Genomic DNA, 15514 nt, shown 5'->3' with positions numbered 1-15514 from the left:
TTATTCATTATATATATTTATTTATTATATATCTTTATTATATAGATAGAATATACAGTATATATATTGTTTATTTTTTCAAATAAAAAAATATTTGTATATATATATATTCAAATTTAATTATTTATTATATATTTATTTATTTATGAATTATATATTTTATTATATAGATAGAATATATATATATACATATATATATACACACAGTATATACACAGTATATATATATATATATATAAATTCTATCTATCTATCTATCTATCCATCCATCCATCTATCTATCTATCTATCTATCTATCCATCCATCTATCTATCTGTACTGCAGAACCATGTGTGTCTATCGGTGTCTATCTGTACTATTCACACATTTGTAGAAGAAAAGATAGAGGTAGTGCAGGTAGGATTACAGTAGTTTAAATATATTCAAAATAATTGTATGACGTGCAGAATATGTAAATCAACAGGAGTTTTTGCATGAAGATAGGCCACTAGTCCCTGAGATACAATCAGGGTCTCTCACACAAAGTGTGTCTGTTTTGCAAGGGTGCAATGCATCCTGTTGAATTGTTTAACTGGGTACAGAGGGAGAGGGGAGGGAGAGATTCACAACACATTTCCTGCCCTTTGTTTCCTTTCTTTGTTCTCAGCTGGGGTTTAAGTTTCACATTTATGGGTTAGGTGATGGGTTGAAGCGGAGCACAAATATGAATCACTTTAAAAAGCTATACAAAAAAGATATTTTTGGGAGGTATATGGTTGAGGAAGAGTTGTGATAAGGGTTGTGTTAAGGGTTGGTTTATATCTACTTTTTAAATCCGGATGGACATGTGGGTTGTAAATAAACTTGTGATGCTGTTCATATATTTAATTTGGGATGTAAATAAATCTGGGATAGTTTATATATTATATTATATTATCATTCTATCATTCTATGATATATGAGTTATTAGAGGAGAAGTGAGAAAGGGGTATAGGGAAATATAAGTTTTACTTCTACCTACTCCTTTTGGACACTATTACTCTTGTTGTGTTTGTTATTATTTTGTATCTGTTTTTATTTATTTTTATGTTCGAAATAAAGTCTTTCATTCATTTAGCCTACAATTAATCAAAACTGCTTTTATGTAGGCTATTATAAAGAATTGCAATGGGCTTCAATGCTCTGTTTGGCCCTGCATTCGTCTATAATGATATTTGTAACCACATCAAATCAGTTTAACACTCAAACATGGACTTATATTCATAGCTTTTCCGGTAGTTTACTGTCTTTCGTTACATAATCATCAGCTCTGATTTCCTAAAGTTTCGTTCTTGCTGTAATATCCTTGTGGACCCTTCCCCTCGATACGTCACCGCCTGCTCATACGTGTAGCCTCGTGTCAGTCATTTCTTTCAGCCAATGAAATGACCGACCGTGGTCAAGGAGGCGGGACATTCCGCACACTGGGCACTAAAAAGGCGAAGTAAGGAAAGCAAGCAGCCACACTGAAAACCTGTAGACGTTTATCTACCCACTAACAGACTGAGGAGCCTTTTAACACGTACAGGTATTTATTCTATTTGCAGATAATATCGTGTGTAGGATAGCTGCCATATTACTTTGATATATTTAAAAGAAAGAGCGCTGTTAAGATGTTTAATTTGCTTAATACAGCGTTTACTTAACGTTACATGTGAAATATAAAGGTTGTAGTACGTGTGTGTACATGTGTGTATGTTTATTATAGGCTTAGTACAGCGTACCACGGCCTGCACAAGTGATGAGGTAATGCGTTTATACACCTTTACAGACTTATTCTCAAGTACACGCAGCTCAACAACCCGCTGGTCATCATGGCTCTGGATGGATGTGGCCTCGTCTGCAAATTTATCCTCATCATCTTCAACATCGTCTTTGCGGTAAGTCTGTCAGATCATTAGTAGTCTACTGCGTAGTTTTGACAAAAAAATGGGGGAAAAACTATATATATATTTTTAAACCTTATTTGATGATACAGTATTGTGTTGTTTGTAAGTTCCCATGGGGTAAAAAGCCAAATAGTTTATTTGTAGTTTTTTGTTGTTGGTCAAATTAAAAGTTCCAGTGTAGTTCGGTTGGCTCCCATTAGGTTTCGTTTCTGCAGAGTAGCAACTCAGGTTACTTTCATTTCCTGAAATCAACAACACCTGTCTAACACGCCCAACAAGATGAAAAGAAACCATAAGAGAGATGGTACCTACCCCATATTTAAAGAGGACCTGTTATGCTTTTTTCAGGTGCATACTTGTATTCTGGGTTTCTACTAGAACATGTTTACATGCTCTAATTGTTCAAAAAACACTTTATTTTTCTCATACTGGCTGTGCTGCAGCACCTCTTTTCACCCTCTGTCTGAAACACTCTGTTTGAGCTCCTGACCCCCCCCCCCAGACAAGGGGGTGTAACTCTGCTGCTGGGCGCTGATGTTGCAATGGAACGAACAATTTACTTTCACTTCTTGGCAATATACGTTCTTTACCCTAGTGTCCTCGCCGGATCTGGTGGACATGTACCGCCGCATTTAACATTATAGACATGACCACTGACTATTTGTGTAACAATTTAGCCACAAATTCACAGACTGACCATACACGGTCCAGACATATACTCTGTTTTGACCGAGTCTAGTTTAATATTTCTTTTAACCAGTTAATCGGTCAAAATTCTTACTGTTGGTTAACAGTTAATTATTACATGTTAATTATTAACATCCCTACACAAAAAACAGTAGAACACACTAAAGGAAAGGGGGAAAAACACAATAGGTCCTCTTTAACCCGCCCTTTTCTGCTTTTCATGTGCTGTCTTGTCAACTGTTGCATTGTGTTTCAGTGTATTTCTGTTGTTTGACAGGTATTTACCTAGCTGTCCCACAGTTGCTCTCATTCTGCACTTTGTTCTCTGAAATAATATTTTTGTCTGTTCACCTACACGCCACCTGTTATTTTACACAATGTGTATTAAAAACTCATCTTCAGCTGCCTCACCACCGAAAATACCACATCGGACTCGACCACGTACAGAACATTATAGTTTTGAAGATGTGAAACCGTGTAACCAGGAATGTTGACGTACTGCACAGTGAAACTGGTTTTATTATTATGTCTGTGGTTTGGCAGGTGTTGGGGTTTGCCTTTTTGGGTCTCGGCCTGTGGCTGAGGTTCAGCGGTAGCACCAGAGGCATCTTCGAAGTAGGAGACCTCAACTCAGGTGGATTTGTTCTAGGTCAGTACTTATGTTACGCACATTTGTGTCATTTCCCCAAAATAAATACATGAAGACATTTTGCCTCTGATACATATTCAATCATAGATCTGTGTCTCTCTCTCTTTGTTTTTTTTATCAGTTGTGACTGTACTGATAGTTCTCGGCGTAGTGATGCTGATTGTGGTGGCGTTTGGAGACTACGGTGCCTGCAATGAGAAAAGATGTTCTCTGCAAGTGGTGAGACGTCTTTACACAATAACTTCCTTCTAAGGTTGGGTAACCGCCTTCCTGTTATGTGATTACAATAGCCTGCGGTTCACAATTCTATTACTGTAACTAGTGCAAAACTAACTTTGTGTTCATGTGAAAAATCTTTAAAATTTGAGGAACAGCCGCTAGAAAGTGCAAATGTGACAAAGTTATTCTATAAAAAGGGCACTATATCCTGACAGTAGTGCATGAGACAGATAATCTGAAAAAAAATCATGTTCCTCTGTCCTCCGGTGCTCCTAATGGCATCTGCAAGATTTCGATGTGCCCAAAGGAAAACAACCAGAGCCGAGCTGTCTCTACAGCAGCTATCAATCACAGCTCGCAAAACTCGCAAACTCTGATCAAACTAGGCAGCTCTGATCAAATTTGAATCAATATTATTTTACTGTAATGCCTATTTCGTCAACAAGATTGCATGTTTGATATCGTCACCGTTTGTGTTTAATGTCTCGTCTTAGTCATGGAAAAAGGAACATATTTCGTCATAGTTTTAACACTAAACAGTAAACTAAAATTTGAGACGAGAAATAAGCATTACAGTAACAGAATGTTGATTCATATTTGATCAGAGCTGCCTAGTTTGACCATTTGATCAGAGTTTGTGAGTTTTGCGATCAGTGATTGACAGTTGCTGTAGAGACTCCTCAGCTCTGATTGGTTGTTTTTAATTCGGGCACGGTGAAATATGGCAAATGCCATTAGGAGCACCGGAGGACACAGAGGAACGTTATTTTTTAACAGATTATCTGTGTCATACACTACTGTCAGGATATATAAAAATAACTTTTTATCATATTTGCTCAAAGTTACCAACTGCAGCTTAAATAATGAAGTCACTGCTATGCTCACCCTGCCTCCTCATCAGCAGACTGGTTAAATGTCAGACAGTCAAAGATTTGTCAGTTCACCTGGAAGGCTAAGATATGTAGCAGTGATTAATAGGTGCTGGTGGGTGGAGGTGACATGGGCGAGTTGAGCAGTCCCGTGATGTTTCAGAGCAGCTCAACAGACTAAAACCTGAGCACAACAAACCACATCAACCAACATGCTTATTCTTGTCTTTTAAAATCAACAACCAGGCAAAACAAAAAGTTACTAGATACTTGTTCAAGTGCAGATCTTAGATGACTTTGTCTACACAAGTTCATTGAGCTAGCAGGTCTTACATAACGTTTTCTCAAGTGATAAGCAAATAACTGAGGCAGGGCTCTTTTAAGAAGACTGGTGAGCTGCTTTCTTTTCAGAAACAGAAGCCTATTTTTCATTCAAGGCCAAGTGTTCAGAGTTATCTAGTAGATAAGACCAGCCGAACATCTGAACACACTGTTAGAACATTTCTGTTCCCTCTTTGCTTTTTAAGGGCAAAGGGTTAAAGTAATATGGAGGAGTTTAAATTCTTAGTGTCAGTTGTCTCTTGGTACCACTTAATCTCATCACTTTCTGCTTAAAATGATCTCATTATTGTGCTTCCATATCAAAATATATCAAAATGTACCTTAAAGGGAGATGTGTCAAGTATTTACTACTCTTATCAACATGGGAGTGGATAAATATGCTTGCTTTATGCAGATGTATGTATACATTTATTATTGGAAGCCAATTAACAACACAAAACAATGACAAACAGGTACTGCATTTAGCATAAGAAATATGCCCAAATCATAACATGACAAACTGCAGCCCAACAGGCAACAACAGCTGTCAGTGTGTCAGTGTGCTGACTTGACTATGACTTGCCCCAAACTGCATGTGATTATCATAAAGTGGGCATGTCTGTAAAGGGGAGACTCGTGGGTACCCATAGAACCCATTTTCATTTACATATCTTGAGGTCAGAGGTCAAGGGAATACGTTTTTTCCTCACCAAAATTTAGTGCAAGTTTGGAGCGTTATTTAGCCTCCTTCGACAAGCTAGTATGACATGGTTGGTACCAATAGATTCATTAGGTTTTCTAGTTTCATATGATGCCAGTATCTTCACAACCTAAGAATCCCAAGTTGAGTCAATGTGTTATAAACTTTGACAGCCCTAATATCGAGGTATCGTGATACCAAATTTCGTCGTCTAAATTGATAATAACAAGCTCATACTCATACTTTTTATTTGTCAAGTATTCAATTCACACAGGAGTATACAACAATAGGTTATTTGGTTATTTCATATAGACTATTCATTTATTGAACTACCAGAAAACATGCCATATCGTGATATATATATCGTTATTGAGATATGAAAGGATGATCAGGATAGAAGGTTTTGGCCCAGCCCTAAACTAGCAGACATATTTTCTCCAGAATTGTAACCACAAAGTATTGAAACTGTCTTAAGTTTCATGTTGAGAAACCCCCACAGCACAGTGGTGGGAAACTAATGAATGCGAGGGGGGAACGGGAAATGTAAAAAAGATCCTTTGATTACTCATAGATCTGCCTCGGGTGAACTGCACTTTTGGCCTTCGTCTTGATTTGGCAATCTCCTTTTCATTCATCCTCCTTTCTGCAAGTGAAAAGATTTATGCTCTTTTCATGCACAAATACAGAGTCTGGTGTGCAACACTATATCCCCAACAATGTGGGTATAGTTAACTATTAATTAATTCATTAAACTATAAACAGTGGGGTTCAAATATGTCTCACAATCAAATGCTCAATGCTTCAGTGTTTTTCCTGATTTCCTGTTTAATGGTATTTTCCAGTTTTATCTCATAGTCTCATCTCAGTGTCCTTGTAGGAAAGTTCAGAGGCATTCCTGAACTGTTACGTAGCACAAGGGCGGGAGGCTGAGGGGACTTGTGTGCTGTAGGAATAAACAGGCTGAGTCACTGTTGAAAACTCTGATTCACAATGTAGAACTGTAATGCAGCAAAGACGCTTTGAACAGCGACAAATTGCGACGCTTAATTTCGAATTGTGAATGTGAAGCTGATTTCAGGCTCGAGTCAACTAATAACACAATGAAACTGCCAACTTCTCTGTATATGTTTTATGAAGCGTATCGGCCTGAACATGTCTTAGAGGCTCTAAATCATTACTTATTGCACTTCAGAGTCTTGAGAGTTACATGGCTCAGTGGCCAGTGAAATGAATAGATTACCTCAACATGTTTTATGATAGCAACCAACCTTTATAGATGATTTATGAAAGAGGTGAAAATATTACTCTTTAAGTAATTGTTTTACATATTATTTTGGGCTATCAAATATGCTTGCTTTATGCAAATATAAAGTATATATTTATTAATGGGAATCAATTAAAATACAAAACAATGACAAATATTGTTCAGAAACCCTCACAGGTACTACATTTAGCAAAAAAAATATGCTCAAATCATAACATGGCAAACTGCAGCCCAACAGGCAACAACAGCTGTCAGTGTGTCAGTGTGCTGACTTGACTATGACTTGCCCAAAACTGCATGTGATTATCATAAAGTGGGCATGTCTGTAAAGGGGAGACTTGTGGGTACCCATAGAACCCATTTACATTCACATATCTTGAGGTCAGAGGTCAAGGCACCCCTTTGAAAAAGGCCATGACAGTTTTTCCTCGCCAAAATGTAGCTTAATTTAGGAGCGTTATTTTGCCTCCTTCGCGACAAGCTAGTATGACATGGGTGGTACCAATGGATTCTTTGTGTTTTCTAGTTTCATATGATGCCAGTATCTTCACTCTAGCTTTAAAACTGAGCCCGCTACAACCTAAAAACCACAAGTTGCGTTAATGTGTTAAAGAAATTAGTGGTGTTAAAACAAATTAGCATTATTATCACGTTAACTTTGGCAGCCCTAATATTTTATGAAGTGCAATGTTAAGCGTTCTTCCTACCGGTTAAAACAAAAACAAGCATACATTTGCAGATCCTTGTTTCTTATGCATATGCATAATAGTGGGAGAAAATGGTGTGTTGTGGAGTTATGCTGTTTGAATATTTGTTCCTGTGTATTAACCTGTGCCATTAAAATGTTCTAATTAGGTTTATTTACCTTATCTTCTCCTTTCAGTTCTCCGTCCTTCTGACCATTCTGGCGGTGGTGTTAGTTGCTGTTGGAGTGCTTGCATATTCCAGAAGGGATGTGGTAAGAGGGAAAGGGATGAAGAGAGGGACACAAAAATAGGATGAAAAATAGTCAAAAATAAAATCATAAAAAAGTAAATACCCTATATTTATGATCATGATATTGTGTTTTATTATTAAGGTTGGATCAAATTTCGCGGAGTTCTACGTCAGCATGTATGGCCTGTATTTGACTAACGGTGGAGACCCGGTCATTGGTGTCAGTCTCACATTCATCCACAAGACGGTAAGCACAAACCCTATTTCATTCCTTCCTATAGAGTGGTGCAGGGATGACGTACTTTGCAGGCCAACCAGGAAGTTGGCATCGCCTTGGTTCCCTCAACAAAAACCCAATGGGATTTTTCCATTGGGTTTTGGATTATTGCAGAAAATAAGCTCTTTGGCAAACACAGGTTTATGATACTTACACATTTTGTTCAGCAAGATAATCTCCACAAATAAACACCACTTTATGATTTCTGAAGCGTGAATACAATCGCCAGAAGTAAAAAGCTAACGTTAGGCTATAAACAAACTACACCACGGTTACATCAGCGCAAGTATACACAACGAGGCTGTAAAGGCAGACGAGTCAGCGTGATGAAGTTTAGTAATCTCATTTAGCCACTTATTAGCAACCGCCTTTTTTAAGACTCATAAAGAATTCAAAATGCACGAGTGGGATATTTACTGACGTATTTTATATGGTAGAACAAAACATTAAAATCTCTTAAGCTTGTATTAACCACAGACCTTATTTCAGACCTCTTAAACCCACTGACTTCGAGACGAGGGAACCTGAAATGCTAATCACAATTAAAACTCAGAATTAACCAGCTAAAGAGGGATGTGTTTATTAACTTTAATTTGTCTGTTGTTTTAGCTAACAGGTGCTAACTGGCTAAATCTGGTAGTTGTGACTAGTGACAACACCAAAGTGAAAAGTGATGAGGTTTTTTTAATTTATTAAATTACTTAAATTATTGCCTCATTTATATATTTTGGACAATTAATTAATATGACTTTTTTTTTTTTTTAAATATGCTCAAATCATAACATGGCAAACTGCAGCCCAACAGGCAACAACAGCTGTCAGTGTGTCAGTGTGCTGACTTGACTATGACTTGCCCCAAACTGCATGTGATGATCATAAAGTGGGCATGTCTGTAAAGGGGAGACTCGTGGGTACCCATAGAACCCATTTACATTCACATATCTGAGGTCAGAGGTCAAAGGACCCTTTGAAAATGGCTTTTGAAAATGGCTCCAAACAGCCCCAAGTTTGGAGCGTTATTTAGCCTCCTTCCCACTAGCCATTGGTACCACGTGGTTAGTATCTTAACTCTAGCTTTAAAAATGAGCCAGCTATAACCTCCAAAAGATCGATTGTGTTTATGCATTAAAGAAATTAGTGACTTTAAAATAATTTTTTGCTAACAGCCCTAATAATTACTCATTTCTTTATATAATATTTAACCCTTTAGGGCTCCATATTGATGATATAAAATGAAATATCAAAAATGATTATTCATTTTGAGTGTGTTCTTCATCTCCCTTCTGTAGCTTCACTGCTGTGGATTAACAGGGATCTCGTTGGTAGAGTTGGCTAAAAAAACCTGCCCGGAACCAGATGGAATTTTTGAGCACTTCAAGATGGATGTAAGTTGTTGCCAAGAAACAAATCTGTTCTAATGAGGGTATATGTGTCAAAATTTGTATGGTTTTGAGTTCATCTTTGCGTTATCTGTGTTCACTTAAGACACTAGTAGGATGTAGGGTGACCCCTTTTCTTGTTCCTATCTCTGGGAACTGAACTGCTGTATTCTGTAGACTCTGGGTTAGCTACAGTATAGAGGATGCTAACAGTTTCTCCTGTCTTCCTACAGAGTTGTCCCGGGATCATCCTAAGTGTCTTTGACAGTAAAGCACCACTGGTGATGGGCGTCTTCGTTGGAACTGGAGCTCTTTTGGTAAGCAAATGTGTTGCATGTTGCACATTTCCACACTCAAACGCAGTTAATGAAGTTAATGTTTCGGCTGAACTAGCTGGTGAAAGGAAAATTATTATTTACCCAAAAAATTATTAATTTACATTTTTATGTTTTATGTAAAAATATCACTCTGCCCATTTTCATTGCTATTTTGTATTTAGAAAGTGCAACAAAATGCAAATGAGAGCAGAGATGTACTGCAGATGCTACTGGATTGTGTAGAGCCACGAAATCAGACAGCCAATCAGCAGCCAGTTATAGATAATTGGCTTTGTTGTGCTTTGATTGGCTCGTAGATAAAACACAGCGGTCTGCAGAGACGAAGACTGAGGCAATGTGTTATTCTCCAAAAACATTATCTGGAGGAGCTATCAGATTCTACGTTCAAACATTTCATACCAATGGCTCATTATTTTGAGTTTTTATAATTTAAAAAAATTAAATAACGTATTGTTTCTTTTGAATATTAATTTAAATATATTATTAATTTAACTATATATACAAAAACTAAAATATATATATACAAAAACCTTGATTGCTAATCCAATTATTAACAAGCCTTAGAGTCTACAGCCATGTCAGCAGCTCTGTGAGACTGGAGGCACAGCTGTGCTTTGAGCTAAATGCTAATATGGCCACAGTGACAATGCTAACATTCAAGTGTTTAATCAGTATAATATTTGTCATGTTTACTACTTAGTTTAGCCTGTGAGCATGCCAACATTAGTTAATTCTCATTAAATACAAAGTACAGCTGAGGCTGTTGGGAATGTCATTAGTTTTGCAGGTATGTAGTCATAAACCAAAGTATTGGGCAAATTGTAATTTTTGACTCGACAGTGGTGCTAGATGTCACATTAGAATTTATCCTCTAGGAACCATGAATGTCTGTATCCTACCAAATTTCATGGCAATCCAACTAATATTTGTTAGCGTGCCTACACGCTAAAATGATAACCACTATAAACATTATACCTGCTTTGCATTAGCATGTTAATATTGTCATTGTGCGCATGTTGGCATTCTGACATTAGCATTTAGCTCTAAGCGCTGCTGTGCCTGAAAAGACGGGTCCATTATTTGTTTAGTTTTTCAGGTGTTCATATTGTTCTGTAGCTTCGCAGTGGTGTTCCTTATGGATTCAAATCCCAAAATTCAAGTTTGGGTCAAAGTATGTATGTTTTAGCGTCAAAATGTAATTTTCTCAAACCCTTCTAAAAACCTTTTCCCACGTGACCTGACAAAGATTTCTGCATGATGACCCTGCTACATAAGTTACAGTATATATACACATCCTTTATGGTCAGTATTATACATACTGTAATAACACAACACACACTAACCGATTGATGCGGCGGTAGACCAGCAACTTCCGTGTTCTGCAAGGTAAAAGTACTGTTTTCGTGAAGGTAGTCTGGTGGCTTTGAAGACAACGATATAACTGCTTCAGTTCGCCGTCGGAGAGGGCTGTCTGACCGCGATGTAAAATGGTGAAATATTCTTTATATAGCGTACATTTGAACTGCTACTGATTTTTTTAGGTGGCTAAAATACAAATACTGCTTTACCTCACCATCGGACGGCCCTTTCAAACGGGGAACTGCCGTTTTATCTCTGTCTTCAAAGCCACCAGACTACATTCATAAAAACAGTAATTTTACCTCACAGAACACTGGCTATATACAACCCCACTTCAAAAAATACAAACTAACCCTTTGTTATTTCCAAACTTAGCACAGCTAACGTTGACTCAGCTAGTGCTAGTGTTCACATTATTCATAACCTTATTGATTAGCTTACTTTGGTAACCTGCTTACCGCTTTTTGCTCGCGGCTGAGTGGCGTTTCCATTTGAAAAAAAACAACTTGAAAATAACACAGATGGACCCACACTTTAGATAGTCTCACGCAGCTGTAGACTCTTAGTGTTGTTATAAGTGAAACCATAGTCTGACACGCCTCACCACAACTCTTCCTGTTCACTGTAAAGTGCTTTGAAAATTGTCGTCCCTAAAAAACAAAAACAATGAGCCTTATTAATATTGTATTGCAGACGTACACATTCACTGCATACAACACAGTACATAATGTAAGACTGTAGCGTTTAATTCGCGTTAAATTACAGTCACAACTGACTGATGTTGGGACAAGGAGGAAAAGTGAGACTTATATCTTGGTGAAAAAATAGCTCCCTTCAGTTTCTTGCATATAGACAAGCTGAATTTTGACTTTTGCTCTTGTTCATAAAGTTAATGACCATGTTCTAATCAGTCTACACCCCTCTGTTTGTTTTAATCCATGCTCCCGTCCTCCCCCTGTCTTGCTTTAAAAAAAAATTTTTCTTCCTTCACCCTTTCGTTCTCCCCCATCATTGGTTCCCAAAGATCATAGCTGTGATTTGCAGCACAACCCTCAGTAGAAAGATCCGTCAGTCCGCCTCATCCGCTCAGTACATCATCCTGACTCACGCCACATCTGTTCTGGCTAACCCTCAACAAGCTCAGCATGAATTGGCCTCCACCTCCTACTCCCACCCTTACCAGGATCCGGTTATCTTCACCCCTCTCTCTGTGAACAACATCCCTGTGGCTCAGGCTTAGTGCGCTCTTGTATGTTTTTACTCTCACCGTCATGCTGTCTTGATTTTATTCCATTACGCTCTGGCATAGACAATACACATTTTATATTTTTATTAGGGCTGTCAATCAATTAAAATATTTAATCATGATTAATCGCATGATTGTCCATGATTAATTGCACATTTTTTATCTGTTCAAAATGGATCTTAAAAGGGAGATTTGTCAACATGGGAGTGGGCAAATATGCTTGCTTTATGCAAATATGCTTAATATTTATCAATTAAATATTGTTCAGAAACCCTCACAGGTACTAATAAAAATAAAAATATGCTCAAATCATCTTCACTCTAGCTTTAAAACTGAGCCCACTACAACCTAAAGATAGCAAGTTGCTTTAATGCCTTAAAGAAATTAGTGACGTTAAAACAAATTTGCGTTATCACGTTAGGTTTGACAGCCCTAATATTTAATCCATTCTCTTCTCTGCATGGCTACTGCAGGTGTCTCCCTTTTAAAAAGGAAAAATCCACCCTGAAACACATCACACATTTTTTATCTGTTCAAAATGTACCTTAAAGGGAGATTTGTCAAGTATTTAATACTCTTATCAACATGGGAGGGGGCAAAGATGCTGCTTTATGCGAAAGTATATATTTTTTATTGGAAATCACTTAACACAAAACAATGATATATTGTCCAGAAACCCTCACAGGTACTGCATTTAGCATATAAACTATGCTCAAATCATAACATGGCAAACTCAAGCCCAACAGACAACAACAGCTGTCAGTGTGTCAGTGTGCTGACTTGACTATGACTTGCCCCAAACTGCATGTGATTATCATAAAGTGGGCATGTCTGTAAAGGGGAGACTCGTGGGTACCCATAGAACCCATTTTCATTCACATATCTGGAGGTCAGAGGTCAAGGTCAAGTTTGGAGCGTTATTTAGCCTCATTGGTTGGTACCAATAGATTCATTAAGTTTTCTAGTTCCACATGATACCAGTATCTTCACTGTAGATTTAAAACTGAGCCCGCTAAAACCTAACAATTACAAGGTGCGTTAAAGAAATTAGTGGCATAAAACAAATTTGCGTTAGCTCCTTATTATTGCGTTAACAGCCCTAATCTGTATATCTACAGTTAAAGAATACAAATCCAGGGTTGGATTTTTCCTTCAAGTGTCTACTTATTCCTCATTGAATCTTTTGCCTTTTTTTTTTTAATTCCACACAAGCCTCTCTTTGCATAGCTGCATGCAAATTGAAAGCATTGGCTGGTACCTCCCTCACACCATCTCATTCAGTGGCTGGTTTAATCCTAGAGGTGATAAGGAGCAGGAAGCAGGCTTTTTGTCCCAACCCTGCTCTTTACCTCCCCTACTCCTTCTCTATCTGCATGACAGATCATTGCCCTGGTCTGCACCATTATCCTCCTGCAACAGACCAAGAGAAACCAGCAGGAGGTCACTGCGTACTATTCCAATGTGTACTAACAAGAGGATTCAACCGTTAACCTCCTCTGCCTCATCGACGACAAAGACCATCGCTGGAATTCAGGCTCAACCAGCAAATAAATGTTTTACAGATTTGTCTATATGTGAACTACTGATCACACTAGTTTTACAAACTGAACTAGAATTTTATTTTATATCCTAAAACATCACACTGTACTAATAATTCAACCCATTGTGAGCAGCATTCATATTTTTTTGTGACATTTTTTTTTCTTAAATAGTCTTGCAGTAACTCTTGGTGAAATGGATGTTGCTTTATAATTAGCTATTATTCATCTAGCTAGAAACTGTCACAGCTAGACAGCAAGTGCGTTCTGGCCTGACGGGCCTCTACATCATTGTGGGCATACGATAAGTAATCTGACACATCCGGTTATTAACAAACTCTGTTAGGAAGAGAATGGGAGACTTTTTGTTTAAATTTAACTTCCATGTGTCTGTTACACATTTCAACAGTTACGTTAATAAGCAGTGTTTTGTACCATAATGACATTGCTGCTGAAGTGTTGTGCTTTTGTCTGTTGCCACATGTGGAAGAGTTGAATACTCACTGAGCCAGAGGCAAATATCACGGTTTTGAATTAATATAAATGCAAAAGGTATCTTTAAAAATCTTTAAATCATTGAAGCCATTTCAAGTGTTCATTTAAGGTTAGGTCACATGATCGTGTTGACGCCTTGAAATGAGAGCTTTACTTTACCGTCACTTTCTCCTTATTGTTACTTCATTTTTATGCTAGAGGTGCATTGTTACGCCAGTCATTTTTCCTTTGCTATAGTTTTGCAAAAGTTGCATTCCACTTTATTTCTTCTGTTCATGTTTGTGCACCCAGAGGGCCACGGGTCAGAAAGTAAAGTCAAGGACCTTCTCGAGTGTGACAGAAATATTCTGTAGTCATCAGGTACTGTTTGAGGCTGTTAAACCGACTGTATAAACATTTAAAGTGGCTGTTTAGAGCTGTGAAGTGCTGCCTTCCTGTAAACGCTGGTCTGATACAGACAAGCACGCTAACATTAAAGGATAACTTTGGTATTTTTCAACCTGGACCCTATTTTCCCATGTTTTTGTGTTATGGAAAGGACCCTACAGAGATATAAATCGTTTTTCTTACCTTTCGCTTGAAAGAAGTCTCGGAGAAGCCTTGCTCTGAAATCTCACGTTGCATCCACGTTGTCAATCATCTAAATATTCAGCTAGGACATTGAAAACCTTTTAGATAAGCTACGCTTTCTATAGTCCAACACAACAAACTCTGACAACAACTGTGTCCCTCCTACTCTCTCACTTACGTTTCCACCATTGTCTTCACATGACACAATGACAAACGGAAAGCAATAGGTAAAAAAACAAAAACATTTAATTTCTCTATATGGTCCTTTCCATATTGTTATCAGACATTTAAAATAACAATCTGAGCCTGTCGGTGGCAAAAACAAGCACTTTTAGTGGACGTAAATGACGGTGCCAGATTGCCCCAATAGGATTACATTACAGCTTGTATAGCAGCTCCCAGTTCCTTCAATAATGGACCAATTTAAAAAAAGTGTTGTCTCCGTTAGTCACTTAGACACAATTACATAAAGAAATAGGGTCCAGTTTGAAAAATACCAAAGTTCCCCTTTGACATTATAGTTAATCTTTTTCATTCCCTCATGTGAAAAGCTTCATGCCAATATCTTCTGTGACCAAATAGAAGTGTATTAAGTGTCCTTTATAGAAAGGAGACAGCAGAATTGCTTATGTTTTCTTTCTCTGTACTACAAACTATTGCATTGCACTATATTGTTTTTACGTTCACAAGTTTTTAAATAAATGTTCCATAGAGGGATTTTCCCCTGCTCTTCACTAAGACTTGTGATTTGGTTATTTC

The 15514-nt window shown here is 37.6% G+C and overlaps 1 protein-coding gene and 1 long non-coding RNA gene across 4 annotated transcripts; one reads left to right on the top strand and one right to left on the bottom strand.

The window, feature by feature from the left end:
• Positions 1-1406: 1406 nt before the first annotated feature.
• zgc:65811 (uncharacterized protein LOC393524 homolog) lies at positions 1407-15493 on the top strand. 3 transcript variants are annotated; one of them, XM_037791903.1, is made up of 10 exons: positions 1407-1547; positions 1791-1899; positions 3139-3244; positions 3366-3463; positions 7501-7575; positions 7696-7800; positions 9120-9215; positions 9443-9526; positions 11931-12155; positions 13533-15493. In XM_037791903.1, exons 2-9 carry the CDS (start codon positions 1834-1836, stop codon positions 12144-12146), a joined length of 846 nt encoding a protein of 281 aa, XP_037647831.1. In that variant the 5' UTR covers positions 1407-1547; positions 1791-1833; the 3' UTR covers positions 12147-12155; positions 13533-15493. The 3 variants fall into 3 exon arrangements, with proteins under 3 accessions (XP_037647831.1, XP_037647830.1, XP_037647832.1); XM_037791902.1 differs by lacking the exon at positions 13533-15493 and having other exon boundaries at positions 11931-12274; XM_037791904.1 differs by lacking the exon at positions 11931-12155 and having other exon boundaries at positions 1409-1547.
• On the bottom strand, positions 5645-7575 carry LOC119501499. Its single transcript, XR_005209843.1, has 2 exons — positions 7483-7575; positions 5645-6296 (listed from the first exon to the last, which is right to left on the bottom strand). It is a non-coding gene; the product is annotated as an uncharacterized LOC119501499 (long non-coding RNA).
• Positions 15494-15514: the final 21 nt, after the last annotated feature.

This window comes from Sebastes umbrosus, chromosome 14, assembly GCF_015220745.1.
Source record: "Sebastes umbrosus isolate fSebUmb1 chromosome 14, fSebUmb1.pri, whole genome shotgun sequence".
Classification (NCBI taxonomy): Eukaryota; Metazoa; Chordata; class Actinopteri; order Perciformes; family Sebastidae; genus Sebastes; species Sebastes umbrosus.
This window is presented reverse-complemented; position numbering and strand designations above follow the sequence as displayed.

What these genes read in the sequence shown, in the direction of transcription:
- zgc:65811 (XM_037791903.1), top strand. Translation starts at nt 1,834, where the DNA reads ATGGCTCTGGATGGATGTGGCCTCGTCTGCAAATTTATCCTCATCATC. An exon ending in CTCAGGTGGATTTGTTCTAG is followed by an intron (nt 3,245 to 3,365) that starts GTCAGTACTTAT and finishes TTTTTTTATCAG; the next exon opens with TTGTGACTGTACTGATAGTT. An exon ending in CATATTCCAGAAGGGATGTG is followed by an intron (nt 7,576 to 7,695) that starts GTAAGAGGGAAA and finishes TTTATTATTAAG; the next exon opens with GTTGGATCAAATTTCGCGGA.